The following is a 15,164-nucleotide window of genomic DNA, read 5'->3' as shown; positions in this document are numbered from 1 at the left end:
TGTAAAAATGGATTCATTTTGTTAGCTTCCTCCTGTTCTGCACAAAGCCACGAGCAGCAGAAGTACTGGAAGAACCTGCTGCGTGGGCTTATGCTAACCGTATGTTAACTTTGCTTAAAAAAAATTAAACCCTACCTCCTGCAGAACTTGATTTGCCATTGAGAAGAGCTTTCTACTTGCTGGGAGTGAAGGGGAATTTTTCAGTCCCTGGCAATTGTGCAAGGAGATGGCTATTGTTACTGACTCAAAGGGTGTAGAAAGAACTTTAATTTCCCTGCTCAGTTTGATCCCTCTGCAACTCCAAACTATTTTTCCTTGCAAATATTCAGCTGACTGTCCACTGTTGCTGCTTCTGGGTTTCTTTCATTTCACTTCTTCTTCCTGTCCTTGTGTTTCCTCTACATTGAGTGTTTGAAGTTATTTTTCATGAGACATTTTTGTTTTCAAACTGATTTTATTTTCTCTCTAGGTCATTTATGTATTTGTCTTCACTATTGTTTGCAACACCTGCGAACATAGTATGCTTTGTGAATTTAACTAACACGCTGTTTACCCTTTCTTCCAGATCCAGTTTTTGATTCTACTTCCACATTTGGGAGTATGCAAGGGACAAACACATCTCTTTGCGTAGCTTGACTGGATTTCCCAAGACTAGGATGTTAGTATATTTAAACAATTTTTTGCATTAAAATGTTGCCAATATCATAATTGCACATAGATTATTGGTTTTTTGAAATGTAATTAGCTTTATCGACATTATGAATATTCAGAAGCCTGCTGGTAGAAACAGTTTTTCTGCAGTCTGAGTAGTGCTTATTGGTGACTCTAAAATGGGTGCAGGAGCAGGAAGAATTTCAGGGATGCTTTTTAAATGAGCCAGACTTATTTAGTGTTATAGCTTTAGCACTTGTTCTGGAAAATCTTGGCTCTTTGTCTAATAAGATTAACTATAGGTTAATCCAAGAACATATAAAATCTTTAGACTCTGTTCAAGATATTTATGAAAGACTCCTTCAGACTTCTGAATGCATGAGCACAGACCGTAGGAGAGATTTTTAAATACTTGAAATAGTCAAATATCTATAGAAATACTTGCATCAAATAAGTGCTAACAAAGAAGTGAAATTGCACACTGAAGTTCTTTGGATCTGTGCATCGCAGATCACATTGTTCTGGTACTTGTGAGGAACCAGTTGTGTGGAAGAGTAAACCCTGTGCTAAACTATTTTTGCAGATTTGATAATGCAGCTTTCTTTAAAATGTGTTTTGTGACTGTGTGGTTATTGCAAAATGAGATATTGCATGTTTTCTGTTATATAAGCAATTTTCTGGCACTAATTAGTTCAAAGATAAAGAAGTCAGCATTAAAATAATGTGCTATTTTTACAAATGTATTTTTGACTTGGCCACGTCTTAGAGTGTCTCATGTATTCAACTATTACTATATTTAATTGAATTAATTATTGTAACACTACTATAAGCAACTATTACTGAAGTGAATTTGATGCTGAATGAAATGTTCATTGTGTAGCTGTGGATTTTGCAGGTTCGTCTGCAGCCTTAGTTTTCCAGCGTGCTTCCATTCTTTTCCCCTTGTAAATGAAAGGATCCTTCTCTTCGTGTGGTTTGAGTTTCTTTTGTTAAAACTGTTGCCAGTCTTTTTGGCCAATATTTTAAAGTAATTTGTTAGAGTTTCTCTGCTTGGATTTTCATTTGTACTGTCCAGCTCTGTACATGGGTAATTAATTTAGGTAAGATTGCAGTTCTTTGGTTTATCTGCTTTGACAAATTCCTCAGAAGAACTGGTGCTAAAAAAAGTGGAGTGTTTTGCAACACTTGTTATAGAATCCCGCTGCATTTTGGTTTAGTGTCTGATTCCTTCACCCACCCCTTCTGATGTTATTCCTGTGGTTTTATAGAAAAACAAGTTTTTTATGGTTGCTTACGAGTTTTTCAAGGGAATTTGGGACTCATTGAGTACTATTGTTTATTTTATCAAATCTACTGAAGCACAATGTGTTCTAGAAGTCTAATGTTCCTTGAGCATGGAAATGTTTCTAGTATCCAAGAACACTTTTTTAAGAAAACTCAGCTATATCTGAAATAACCTTCACAGAATTTAAAGTATAAAATTGACAGTAGTGGAGAACACAACACTTACATGAAATTGTTAATCATTTTACTTGCACACAGTCTTCTGCAATTTACTGTTCACTCTTTATGCCATACTTTGTTCATTACATGTGCATGATACTCTTTTTCTTTTAGAGAAACTTATGTATGAAGAATTCTGTAGCGGAAAAGATGACCTTAAGGGAAGATGTTTACAAAGTGTCATAGACATCAGTCTGTTTTGTAACTTTGAATATCTGTTAGTGCTACTCTAGACTTTTAATCCCTTAGGATCAGATAAGTACCTTGTAGCCTGCAGAAGTGCAGTTTGTATCAAATTCCGTCACTGTTTATATGTCTGTACTGCTGGCAGTTCTGGCTGCGCATTAGGAAATCCTTTTCTGAGATGTTGCTCTGCAAGGACTGTTCAGAAGTTACAAAAAGAGCTGCTTTGGATTTAAGTGGACTGTGACCCTCATCTTAAAAACTGAAGCTTTTCTAGCAAAACAACACTCAAAACTGTGAAGTGTTTCTGTTGTTTCCTCATATAGAGATTGTTAACAGGTATTTCAGTCTCAAATAAATTTAGCAATACAACGTAGTGTGGAATGCCAAGCTTGAGAAGCTTTGTGTGTAGATTGCCTTGAAAATTTAACTCAGATTTTGAACAAATGGCCTGTGGTAGGCAGATTCTTAGAAGGCTGAGTGTTCTCCCATTGTTTCTTCACTCAGCACCAGATAATTGTTTTTAGATCTGCTGAGCATCCTGATCAGGGATTTAATTCTTTGAGCAGACCTGAGACAGTAATAGGCCTGCCATGACCTTTTTATTGAGATATCAACTGTAAAGTTGGAGCAAAGCTGGCTATTCTAGAAGGTTGATCTCTAGATGTTTGTCTTTGTAATCGTTTGATGTTCTTGACTAGAAACCTGTAATGTGATTAACTGTGAGCATATTATGATATTCTGCTGGAATTTCTGAGCAAAAAGTGTGGGACTGCTGTCTTCTCTCAAGTTCAGATCACACATGCTGCTGTCAAGCAAAGAACTTCATTCAGCTAGACTGGAGACAAAAGTTGTGAGGGAATAGGGTGGCCTCAACTAAAGTATGAAGGATGAAATGTTTGACATCCTTAATTATGAGAGCCTGATAACATGCTGTGTTTCAGGAATTCTCAAAGGTCTGGAGTAAAAGAAATAGAGAAGACTGGGCAGTGTCAAAAAGCTGCACAGAATTGCTTGGCTTGAGGAGGGCTTAAAGATGATCATAGGAGCTGAAATTACTGTGTATATATCTCAGTTAAGTGCAATGTAAACTGTTAAACATACCTGTAGGCACCAAATTCACTGTAGCTACCTAGAAAAGATTCCTGGGCATAACTGTGAAATCCTGAGTGGCCATCATAAAAGATGCATTCTCTATTGTATTACTTTTGCATTGACCAATTTCCAAGGGTTTTTTTTGAATATGATCTCCAGCTCTGCTCCAGGACCCACTTCAGCTGTCTGTCTCAAAAGGGAACTAGGCAGGGGCAGTCTGAGAGAGGTCTTGGTTTCAGCAGAGTTGCTGGCTAAGCTGTCCCTGATGCTGCCACTTGTTCTATTGGTAGGACAGGAAATTGTTCCGGTCTAGAAATAATGCAAGCAAAACCAATTATCTTTTCATTGTCTTCTGTGCGTACCTGTACAGTTGTTTGTATTGCTAGTGAAAGGGAAGGGTATGAATAGAAGTGCCTGATACTAAACAGCCTTTCTTCTGTCCCATGTTGCTGTCAAGAAGGAAAAAGAAAAAACTCAGTTGTAGTTGGACACAAAATACCTTAAAGAAACCGGGTGTTTCTCCTGTGAAGCACATCTGCAGGCATAGCTGATGGAATTGATGTGTATCCAAAGCCAAATGTTTACTAAGATTCAAAGAACTGCTACATGAAATTATGGCAAACACTACATGACATCAGAAGTGAAAGAGAGATTTATCAGTCACTTTTGCTCTTTGGGAACATTTCCACTGAACGCCAAAGGTCAGGCTATCTTATAGCTGTTTACTGTAAGTTTTTTGCATCTTTGTGCAGTTTTTTTTTAAAGAAGGTTCACTACTCCTAGTCTACACTGACTAGTACTCCACCATATCTGGCAATTTCAGTTCCCATAACTTATTTCAGCACCAAATTGTTTTGTTGCTATAATATTTTGTTACAAAGTTCTCAGCAGCTGTGATTGTGCTTCTCTGTTGCCAGAGGAATGTCAGGGCTTGCAGCATAACGCAAGGTGTGAATGAAGTAGAGGTAAGAATATTTCTGTTAATATTTAGTTCTGTTGGTGTGAGACTAACAACAGTAATACAGCTATATCTCCTGTACTGTGTGCAGGAGTTATCATGTATTCACTTGGTACCATTGTGCTCTTGATACTATTGTATCAAAGTGTGTCAAACGACCATAAAGCTGGAGGGGACTGACTCAAATGCCTCACTTGAGGTACGCTTTCAAATGTGACTTCAGTGATGACAATTCATAGAATCATAGAATAGTTTGTGTTGGAAGGGACTTTCAAAGGTTGTCTAGTCCAACCCCTCTGCCATGAGCAGGGACATCTTCAACCCCCCTGCAATAAGCAGGGACATCTTCAATTAGGCACTGTAATCTGCTCTGTAGCTACTGTGAATTCTGTGCTCATGTCTTTCAGTGTTAAGATACTTTTCTGTGTGCTGATTTTTGTTTTGGGGGTTTTATTTAAGGTGGGTAACTTTTGCCCTGCTTTCAGTTACTCTTTCATTTTTGTGTAGCTGCCTGCATCCCCCCCTGATTTCACCTACATCAACCTTTATGTTGAGACAGAAATGAACAGTCCATCTGAAAGGCCTAAGGATACTTTTCCAGAGTTTCTGGGAAGCCTTCTCAAAATATCAGGTGTGCTTCATATTCACTGTAGTCATGATTCAGCTTTCTTTCCATGATCCAGATTCTTCTTTTCTTCTGTTAGGTGCTAATCAGAATTTAGATATACTCACTGGTGTTTTAGTGAAATAAGCACTTGCCCTTTAAGTGGTGTGTCTTTGCATAGCATAAGATTTTTCAGGATGCTGTTTGTTGTCTGGAGTCAGAAGGCATGCTCTTCATTGGGACCATTTATAATGGCCTATGGTGCAGGTTTATTTAACATCAGGCAGACTTTTACAATCACAAATAACAGAGTAAAAAGGCTCTAGACAGTTTTTACCTTACAGGTAAGCTCAGTATATTCACCTCTCAAGGAGGAAATGTTCAATTAACTTTCACGGGTCTATGCTATGTGTTGAAGACCATCAGATTTTTAATGATGGGTGATGTAGCTATGTTTAGTTTCCTAAGTTGAATTCATTTTCATTCCGCTTTGCATACTCCTGAATAGATTTGAAAATCTCTGTAGAGATGGTGAAATGGGTATTTACAACTTGAGATGCAAAAAGGAGAGAATAACGTATTGAGTGAATTCAGTAATGACTGACGATAGAACTGACATCCTGTCATAAAGGAGGTGAAATGGAGTCACACTCCAAGGGTTTGCTAGATCAGAGCTGTGGTTTGTTTAAGTGGATCCAGCAGCTTGTGCCTGTCCTTTCTGGGCTGTTTTTCAGCTGAGTTGTTTCGGTAGGTAGCTGTATGTTGCAGATAGAGAATGATATAGGGCAGGACTGAGTTGCTGGGGGAAGGCAACTGTATTCAAACAGGACTGCTGTGGAGTTTGAAGTATAGCTAATATCTCAGCCAGTTTAACACACTTCTGCACCATGCCAATACGTATCTCTTGAGGCTGGGCTGGAAATCACTGGTATCCTGTGCTTTCACATACACAACTTTTAGGGGAAAAAGGGATGGATGGTTCCTCTATTGTTTAAAGTGACTTGGGCCTCTGCTATACCTACTTGTGGCAGGTTGTTCCTGACAGCACACTTGACTCTGGCTGATCTGTGGTATGAGCATTCGCTATGGCCATGAAATAAAGTAGAGCAGTGAACTGACCTTGCTGGAAATCTTCTCTGTTCTGTGGGAGGCATCCCCCAGGCAGATCAATTCTAAATTCTGTCTGCTCTTATGCCTGTGCTGGGGGAGCTTGGGGTATTGGGATAAACACTGGTAGTTAATGAATGTCATCTTAACTTTGCTTGGCAGTGAAGCATTAACAGGTTGTCTCCAACAGGAAAAAGTTTCAAGGTTTTTGTTTTGCTGCAATAAGTAATGCAACACCATTGGATATGGAAAAAACTGTCTTGAGTTTGAACAATGTTTGGGTCTTATAGAAAAAAATTTTGGTCTGTTACATTTTCTGCTATCGAGCGCTCTCATTCTTGGGCTATTTGGCTCTTCTGTTTATAAACTTTCTAGCTAGCTGGTATAGTTTCTTGTCAGTGAAAGCTGTACCAGGTAGTGCTGGAACTCTGGACCTGGAGGTTAAACAAATAAAAGTACTGTCTTTGAATTGAGATGGTGAAAACCAGCTCTCACTTCAATTTTTAGTGTTGAAGTTGTATTTGTGGTTTTTTTTTCTGTGTGACTTTTGTTTTGTGTGTTTGTTTGTTTGTTTTAAATTTAGATCTTATTCTAACATTGAGAAAAACTATCTTTTTAAAGATACATAGGAAGTCAGTAGCTATTGAAACTCTTCTGCTGTCATCACAGAATCACATAAGCCATTACTAAATCACAGAATAATTCTTTGCCATTTTGCGATGTCTTTCTGTTTTCTGGTTTATTTTCTAAAGTAAAACAATGCAGGTATTTACATGAGAAGATTCCAGTCAGTTCCTGCGTTGGTGGTGACTGGCTGTGAAGAAAACCAGATAGTCATACAATAAACCTCCTGGTCTTGAGATAAAATGTAAAACAAAAGCCCACAATGCCTGACTTGAAGAACTAGCTAGGTTAATGATGCAGTATCTACAAGTTGGAGGATCTTCCCACCCCCGCAAATCCACATGAAGATTATGGCTCAGTCTGCCAGAGCAATTGCTGTATCTGGAGGTGATGTTGAGACGGCTATTGTAGAGCCCTTGGCTTTCCTTCGGTTCTGCTGCTGAGGCTTTTGATTAGAGATAAAAAGGTTGTACGTCTATGATATCAGATCACACACACAAAAATACTGCCTGTGGGAGAGGGTCAGGGGATGGTCCATATTATGCTTTTTGCCTTGCTATACTCTGGCAATAAGTTTTATAACTTGTCACTTCTGGGACTTTTTGGGGATGACTTTTCAGTTGTAATCAGTGAGATAGTCTGCAAGTTAGACTGCTAACATGGGAAGTAAACCGCAAAACAGCCTGATAACTTGCTTTTTTTGCCCCTCCATTCTCCCGTGTAGAACTGTAAAATAGTTTGGTTTGGAAGAGACATTCAAAGGGCATCTACTGCAAGCCTTCTGCCACAAGCAGGGACATCTTCAAGTAGATCAGCTTGCTCAGAGTCCCATCCAGCCTGGCCTTGAATGTTCCCTGCAGAGGGGAGAGTTCTACCCTCTTTTTAGGCCATTTGACAAGGCTCTTTTCTGTTGTGAAGGCAAGTGCCTTGCAGCACTGTAGTTTAGATATGTAGCTGGGCTTGTGTCATACTTAGCTCATTAACTTTTAAATGCCTTGCTGTGAGTTTGATGTTCTGTCAGAGAAAATGTACTTAGACGATTTTTTCTCAGAGGAAAAGGAATAGCTTGGTTGAGAGGGATGCTTTAAGAGAAGAGTGAGGATGGCCTGCTACAGCTTTGTCTTATTTATTGAAATTACAGACCAGCAGTGGAATTTTAATCTAGTCTTGCAGGATGGATGGTCAGAAACACTTCTATCAACAATATTTGTCTGCTGCTGTAGTAGGTTTTTTTTGGTCCTTTTTTTGATTTCCCAGCTCACTGCTGTGACAAGTTGCTGTAGCAGTGAAATGGCGGTTTGACAGAACATGGACCTTATTGGCTTCTTGTTTGCTTCAAATGAAACTTCTCTACTGGAGATGCTGCTCTACATTGAATAAAGTATTTAGTTTAAGGCCAAAGGATTCTTTTTCTCTTGACCTACAACGGCCTGTTAAGGGACCTCAGCAGGTGACACCACGTATTTTTTCTTGTGAACACGAGACATTCTGGTAAAAAAGGCTATAGAAGAGCTACATATTGCTATATAGGACTTGGTTATACCTGTTATTTTAAACAGTACCTATCTTGACATCCTTAGTTGTTCTGTACGCATGTCTGTCTTGCTCATACAGAACCAGGTTATTGATATTTAAGGTCCCCTGAAAGTCCTTAGATTTGCTAAAGCATCACCTCTCTGGAGAGGTATATCTGCAGTAAGTCCGTGGGCAGTGCAGTTTCACTAACAAGAATGTGGAAGCATGAACTTTGAAAAATTACTGAAGATGGACTGCTTTTTCTTTCTTTGTTCCCCAGGAAGCTAAGGAAGAGTTGGTGCAACTTGGAATAGTTAACTGTGTTCCATTCAGATAGCGAGACCTCTCATCATAGGTGGATGGAAGGCTCTTACATTTTGTTGCATGAATAAAAGAACATTCACAACTTATAATTATATGCATGTCCTGAGACTTGATGTATATTAATAACTGTCCTGTGACTTTTTTTCCCCTCCCTTGTTGGTTGGTCCTGCTTTTCTATTAAGATGCCTGTGACTGAAACATTCAAGTTTAATAGATTTTTGTCCTGAAAGAGGCAGAATTCCCGTGTTACACATAAACTGTAGGATTTTTACTGAATTAATTCCTGCTTCAAATCCCATAGCTGTGGATAAATATATCCAATCTTGACCAGAAAATCTAGGCATGAGAAATCCAATAAAACTCTGATGTGATGGCTCCTACTAGTTAATGAGACTCCTAACATGATGAATGTAAGTGCTGGGGGAAGTACAAGGGGAGCAGATCTCAGCCCACACTTCCCCAAGTGACACCTCCAGAATCCTGGACAGGGAAAGCATCGCTCTGGTCCTGGGCTGCGGGTCTTGTGTTTTCGGTTGGACCCTTGTAAAACTGAGAGTGTCTTATGTCTGGCTGAGTTTCATCAGCTTCCAGTTTCAGGTGCTGGATCTGAGTATGTCTTTGAGAAGCTGTTTTTCCTGTTCCTAGATGTGTGCTTTGTGGCTTTCTGCATTCCCCTCCGCCCCCCTTTCGAAGTAGTGTTTAATTGCATTTGCTTTGGTAAGCAGCCTCCGTGACCTGGGCCTTTTGTTATTTACTGTTCTTCCTGTCTTTGTATCTCCTGAAAATTTAGTGGCTGCTTTCTTCCAAATCACTGACTAAAATGTTAAATGGCATAGGGCCAAGAGCCACTACCTGATGGTTTCCCATTGACACTAACATTTCAAGACCAGTCACCTAATCGATTTTAAATCTAGTTTGTATGTATTTGGCTGATTTTTGTTTGGTTTGGTTTATTTTTCTTCCTTCCTCAGCTGGTTTTAGCCAAGTGTAGTGCCAGCCCAAAAATGTTACGTAACTCTAAAAATATTATATCAAACCTGGTATTGTTGTTAATAAAATTTTTAGTTCTACAGAAGTAAAATTAAATAAGATAGTATTTTGTAAGCCCATGTTGATTGGCTCTATTTTTGCTGTTAATTCCTCAGTAGTCCTCTCAGCTTTTCCTTGTTTTTGAAAACCTTTACTGAGTTGTGACTCCAGTACTTATCTGTTTAATATTTTGACAGCCATTTGGAGCTTTCTCATTATTCCAAGACTTTCTGGAATTAAACACGGCCGCAAACGTTCTTTGAGTAACTCCCAGGAAAAAAAAAACAAAAAGAATCGATCTCCATAGCATTTTAAGACTATTAACTTACAAATGTTAAATAACATCACCTTGATAGATTCTTTTGATGATCATATGCCATTTCGTCAAATATTTGTTGATATACTAACGTATTCTTCTAGGTAATATGCATACGGGTTTTCCTTTTGATTTTATCTTTGCTTACTTTAAAGCTGCATATATGTCTCTTTGCTCTGACTTTTGCAACATTTATTTATGTTCTCTGCTCCGAAGCCCCCTGCCCCACTTCCAGCCTCTTGTCTCTTCTTTGTGCTTTCACTCTTAATTGCATTTTGGTTTGGGGTTTTGGGGGTTTTGTTATTGTTTTGTTTGTTTGTTTTTAATAGATTATTTCTTTTTCTCCCCATGCTATTGTTTTGAGGGTTTCTATTAGAAATTTCTTAAATATTTAAGAAATTTAAATAAAATATGTAGACAACTATTGTATTAATCGATTTGACTCAGTTTCCAGCTTTTTGAAGTTGTCTTTTTAAAGTGCAAATTGCTATGTATTAAGCTGATTATTTATTATAAATAAATGCTGATGAATCAGTTGTCTTCTATTGCAACTGGTCAAAAATATCTACTGTATTTAACTCCTGCCCTGGCCAGTACTTACTTAGTCTATTGAGATCTAGTTTACATATCGATATTCACAGATTAGTGCTGAAGAGCTGATACCTGTGTATGTTGGTTTTTATTTTCCCCCTTCAGGGCCCTTGTTATGTTACCTTTTTTTTATTTTTTTTATTTTTTTTTTTTTTTATTTAGGTCTTTAACCATTTATGTAATAGTAAAGATGAATTGTAGCCTTTCTTTACTACCTGAAAAATCATTTGACTTCTAGTGGGTGGTATGAGCTTTACTTTACTGCTTTGACTGGGTACATGTGTAAGTCTGAATTATGTAGTGAGTATTAAAAAGCATGTTTGAGCTGTGCTGTCGCAGGGGAGAAAGCATAGTTGGAAACGCCAGGCTCTGTGTCCAGGGCAGTCCAGAAATGCATCGCTGTCTCCTTTTGAAGATCTTGCATTCCTGTTTTTTAAAGGCGAGGATGTGTCTTTGGCTAATCCACGTTGCTGGAGAGTAAAGTCCTCTTTGGAGTACCAGCTTCTCTAATAGTGTTATCTCAGGGAGCCTGGTAGCTACATAGTCATTCATTAAAAGTACTCTCAGTTTTAATGCAAAATAGTGATACAAGGATCTGATTGGACTGTGAAATTTGACCATGCTGAAAACATCATAGTCAACTTTTTTTTTTTAGTTCTAATTTCTGTGCTTGTTACTCTTAGGATAAAAATGGCACATCTATATTCTGATTTTTGTCAAAGGAGATTTTAGAGAATAACGTTTCTTAAAGATTGCTAAAAATTGTGAAATAGTATTATATGTGTAACAATCTCTGCGTTTAAAAAGTTATTCTACCCTTGCCTCAGTACTAAGGGTTTTCTTTGTTCTAGATGGAATTTTTTTCCTTCCCCCCTCACCTCTAATTCTTTACTTTCTTGAGAGTCTTCTGAGGTAGAGAAGGTACTTTACACTTTGTAGGTGTTTGATTAAGAAGAATTCCACAAACAAAACCAAACACCTTTTCTTTTTTCCTAAATTTTTACACTAAAGATGTTTCCCTTGTGTAGGTCACCAGTACCATTATAAGGCTTAAATGTGTGGCTGCTTTAATTGTGAGGAATGTATCTCAGAGAAAGGTCTAAAATATTGGGATCTTCATCAGTTTTCTTCTCTTCTAATTCTGTTATTCCTGCAAGTTTTCCCCTGGCCTTGCTCTTCAGCTGCTGTGAACTGTCAGACGCTAACATATAGATGATGAAAGTATAGAAAGCGGAATTTAGCGGAGGCAGCCATGTTAATTTCTGTTCCATTTGAAATGCAGGAAAATATCATCTGCCAAATGGAAAAGGACAATCGGTGGGAAAAGAAATGTTCTTTTCAAGCTTCTAAGAGCAGTGACAATGGAGAGAAAAAATACTATAAAAAGTAGGCAGCTCCTTTTTCAAGATTTTGTTTTCAATGTATTATGCATGATTAACTGTACACATATGCTCTTTTGGAGTCCTGAATGGCTGAATACTACATCGCAGGGCTTATACTGTCTTTACCGCGTTGCACTTTGCATTGGGGGGGGATAGGGCTCAGCTTCATGGCAGCTTTGCCAGTCTTTAGTATAATTTTTGAATACATTCATACTTTCCTTATTTGCCTTTTTTAATGTCAAGCATTGCACATAAGATGTTCTGCTGTTGCTATGCAACTGCTAAATCCAATATTTAATATTAATAAAACCCGAGTGGCATTAGCATTGCTGAGAACAGTGGGCTAGCAAACTACGATTGTACAATATCCAAGCTGTAAAACTTGGCAGGGACTTCAGTGTGCAGTTGCATGTGTGGCAAACTGTGGGGCATGAGTCACTGGCAGTTACTATTTTAAGAATGGTGGGTTTTGAGTAAAATTTCGGAGCTCTTCTGATTTTTATTTGTATCTATATAATACAGCTTTTTAAACAAAAAGCTAAAGAATGAGGTTGGCTAGTTGTTTTCCATAAGGTTTCATTTCAGGTACAAATTTTGAGGGGTCAACTCCCCGTAGAAGAGTCAGTGTTATAAACCTATGGGTCAGTACCCTGATTCTCCTATTTTTCTTCTAGGTCAGGTTGGTCGGCCCTTTCCCACTGTTCCTGCCACTTCCTGAAGCCTGAATTGGCTTTTTTTGGAGGCAGTGCTACTTCTCTGCCTGACAAGGTGCTGTTCAATGGGATGTTTTTAAGTTTCTCCTCTTCCAGCTTGTTTTTTGATCTCTCCCCTATTTCTCTTTACTCTTATTTTGCTATCCCTCTTTCACCTTTTTTTGTTGTTTGTTTGTTTTGTTCTCTACTCAGTTATTTCTGAAATAAGTCTGGGGTTTTTTGTATTAGCCTCTGATAGGTGTTAGATCAAGGATGGTGGTGTGCCCTGGCAGTGCTTTGGCCTTTTAAGTCTTGTTGCAGTCTGCAAATTCTGTGGGATCCTGCATCTGCTATCTAAAGATGTTAGTGTGCTGGCACCCAGAGGGCTGTAAGGCTACTTGTCCTTTCCTTTTGAAGACTGTTGTCCAAAAGATAACTTTGGTATTAGATCTGTATATAGTCAGAGTTATTTTAGAATTCTTCCTCTTTTTTGATGTAATAACTGATTTCTTTCTTAGCATCTGGTCATTTAGATTTCAACTGGTTTCTTAAAAGGGCTATTTCAGGTAGTTTGTCTGTCCCCAATTCACCCATGCAAGTTTCTGTGAATTCAAAGCTGTATTTTTGCGTCCTAATGATTTTTTTCATTTCTTCCTCTGCCTCTCAAAGATTAAGGCAAGTAGGAGAAGCTGCTTCTAGCTATATGCAAACCATTATTAAACCTACAAAGCAAAAGTATTAATGGTGGAAAAATACATTAAGTTGTAGTCTTTTTTTATGGTCATACTGGGAATACATTTTTATAAGCAGGTGGAATTTGTCTGTCCCCCTTAAACTGGTCTTTGTGCTTTTCGTATTCACTCTGCTAACTTGTCTTCTCACAGTATTGGGTTCTTAATAGCTCTGTAGATTTTACTGCCAGCAGGGGTTTAGTGTAATATTGATTTAACATTTCCAAATAATGGCAGTAATCTCGGTAAAGGTTTTTGCTCTTTTGGAATAAAGTAAAATTGGTTGGATTTATTTTAAGTGAGGCATAAATCATGGCACTGAAGTAAATCGGACGGTGTATCTTAGATGCTGTTCTGTGATTGGAATTTGGTTCCTTAGTGGGGTGGCACTGCTGAATCCCTTTCCTTCAAATTTCCTCTCCTTAAACCTGTAACTCTCCAGGAAACACTGATTCTAACATTTATTGAAATTCAGAAAAGTAACTGAATGCCACTCAGATGGAAGAATGTATTTTTTTTAATTGGGAAAACATACCTTATTTCAATTTGGAGGCTGAAGCAAGAGAATTTTTTTCATATAGAAATGACCTGATCATGTTGTAGAACCTATGACTTCCTATTTTCCTTTCAAAATGGCTTATTTCAATGTCGTAATGTTCTTTGTTTTTAACCTAGCTATTTACAAGAGTAGAGGAGTCGGTGGGCTCTAGGTTGTGCTATGATTTGTCAGTAGTTCAGTCATCACAGCTGACCCCGTGCATCCTGTAATACTTAGAGAAAACACGTTGAGCTCTGTTCTTGGAACAGATAAATATAGAACTGCTATTGTGAATATTCTTGTAGTGACGTACTTAATCTAGAAAGCTAACAATTCTTTTATTTGCTTTTAGGGTTTGAAAGTATTCTAGAAGGCCTGTTTGGACCTGGATTATTAAAAGATCTCAGTTTGTTTAAAGGTATTCAATCTCTATGTTTGTATCTTGTTCTGCATTTCTAATGACAGAAGCAGCCCCAGCTCTGCCTCTAGAAAATGTGTGTTACCGTGGTGATTTGTGATTTTTTTCCCCCTCCCCCAGGCAGTGCTCACAGTTAGTATCATATTGGCTAAAATTACTAATGAGTGTGTGTTCATCTTTATGTAGCTGGGAGTGTATTTGGCAGTGCTCGGAAAAACAGATTTGTGCATAGATAAAATGTATACAGTTTGGTAATCTGGGGTTTTAGAAAAATGGCTGAAATGAAGCCTGCATCCTCAGAATGCAGGCAAGAATGTTGTGAAACAGGTATTTAATTTGGTATTTCTCTTTTGGCTCCAGTTGTGTCGTGGTTTATGAATATGAAGTAATTTGCTATTCCTCTGATTTACAGACTGTGAGCCTGAAGGTGTTTCTGATTGGTCTTTTGATGAAAATTGTCTTTTCTGCTGCCTGAGAAGAGAAAAAGTAAAGGTAACAATGCAGATGTGTGAAGCTAGTATTATAGTTGTAAGGGAGGGACAAAGGGAGGGAGTTTGCTGCTCCTAGTTAACTGAACATAGAAAATCTGCAACCTTGTACCTCTTTCCCCTCCTTTGGAAAAAGGCTTTTTGAATTAAAATAATGCAAGTCAATGAACAGACTTGCCTCTTCTCTGCAACTTTTTCTTTGTATTATGTGATGCAGTTTTTTTTTTTTTCTTACTGTGTAGTGACTCTTATCTGTTTGGTGGCTTTTGTTTATTTTGGTTTTTTGAGTTCTTTGTAAGAGGTGTTGTTGGGATCACGAAACCCTTCCCAAGGGAGCCAAACTGTGGCGTGTGCATGTTTACTACAGCCAGACGCTGAGGCTTATCTTCAGTATGGAAATGTGGTCCATTTTAAC

At 38.1% G+C, this 15,164-nt stretch overlaps 1 protein-coding gene across 2 annotated transcripts in view; it reads left to right on the top strand.

The window, feature by feature from the left end:
* Positions 1-15,164, top strand: part of LCOR (ligand dependent nuclear receptor corepressor) — a gene marked incomplete at its 5' end in the record, with an annotated part of 52,174 nt that overhangs the window by 15,625 nt on the left and 21,385 nt on the right. For both annotated transcript variants that reach the window (XM_080347414.1, XM_080347413.1), the window contains 2 exons: positions 14,196-14,261; positions 14,674-14,753. In XM_080347414.1, coding sequence (XP_080203540.1) covers positions 14,196-14,261; positions 14,674-14,753 — 146 coding nt within the window. The remainder of the gene's footprint in view (positions 1-14,195; positions 14,262-14,673; positions 14,754-15,164) is intronic.

The sequence above is a fragment of the Nesoenas mayeri genome (assembly GCF_963082525.1).
Source record: "Nesoenas mayeri genome assembly, chromosome: 7".
Taxonomy (NCBI): domain Eukaryota; kingdom Metazoa; phylum Chordata; class Aves; order Columbiformes; family Columbidae; genus Nesoenas; species Nesoenas mayeri.
Note: the sequence above shows the minus strand (reverse complement) of the source record. Positions and strands in the feature narration are given on the sequence as shown.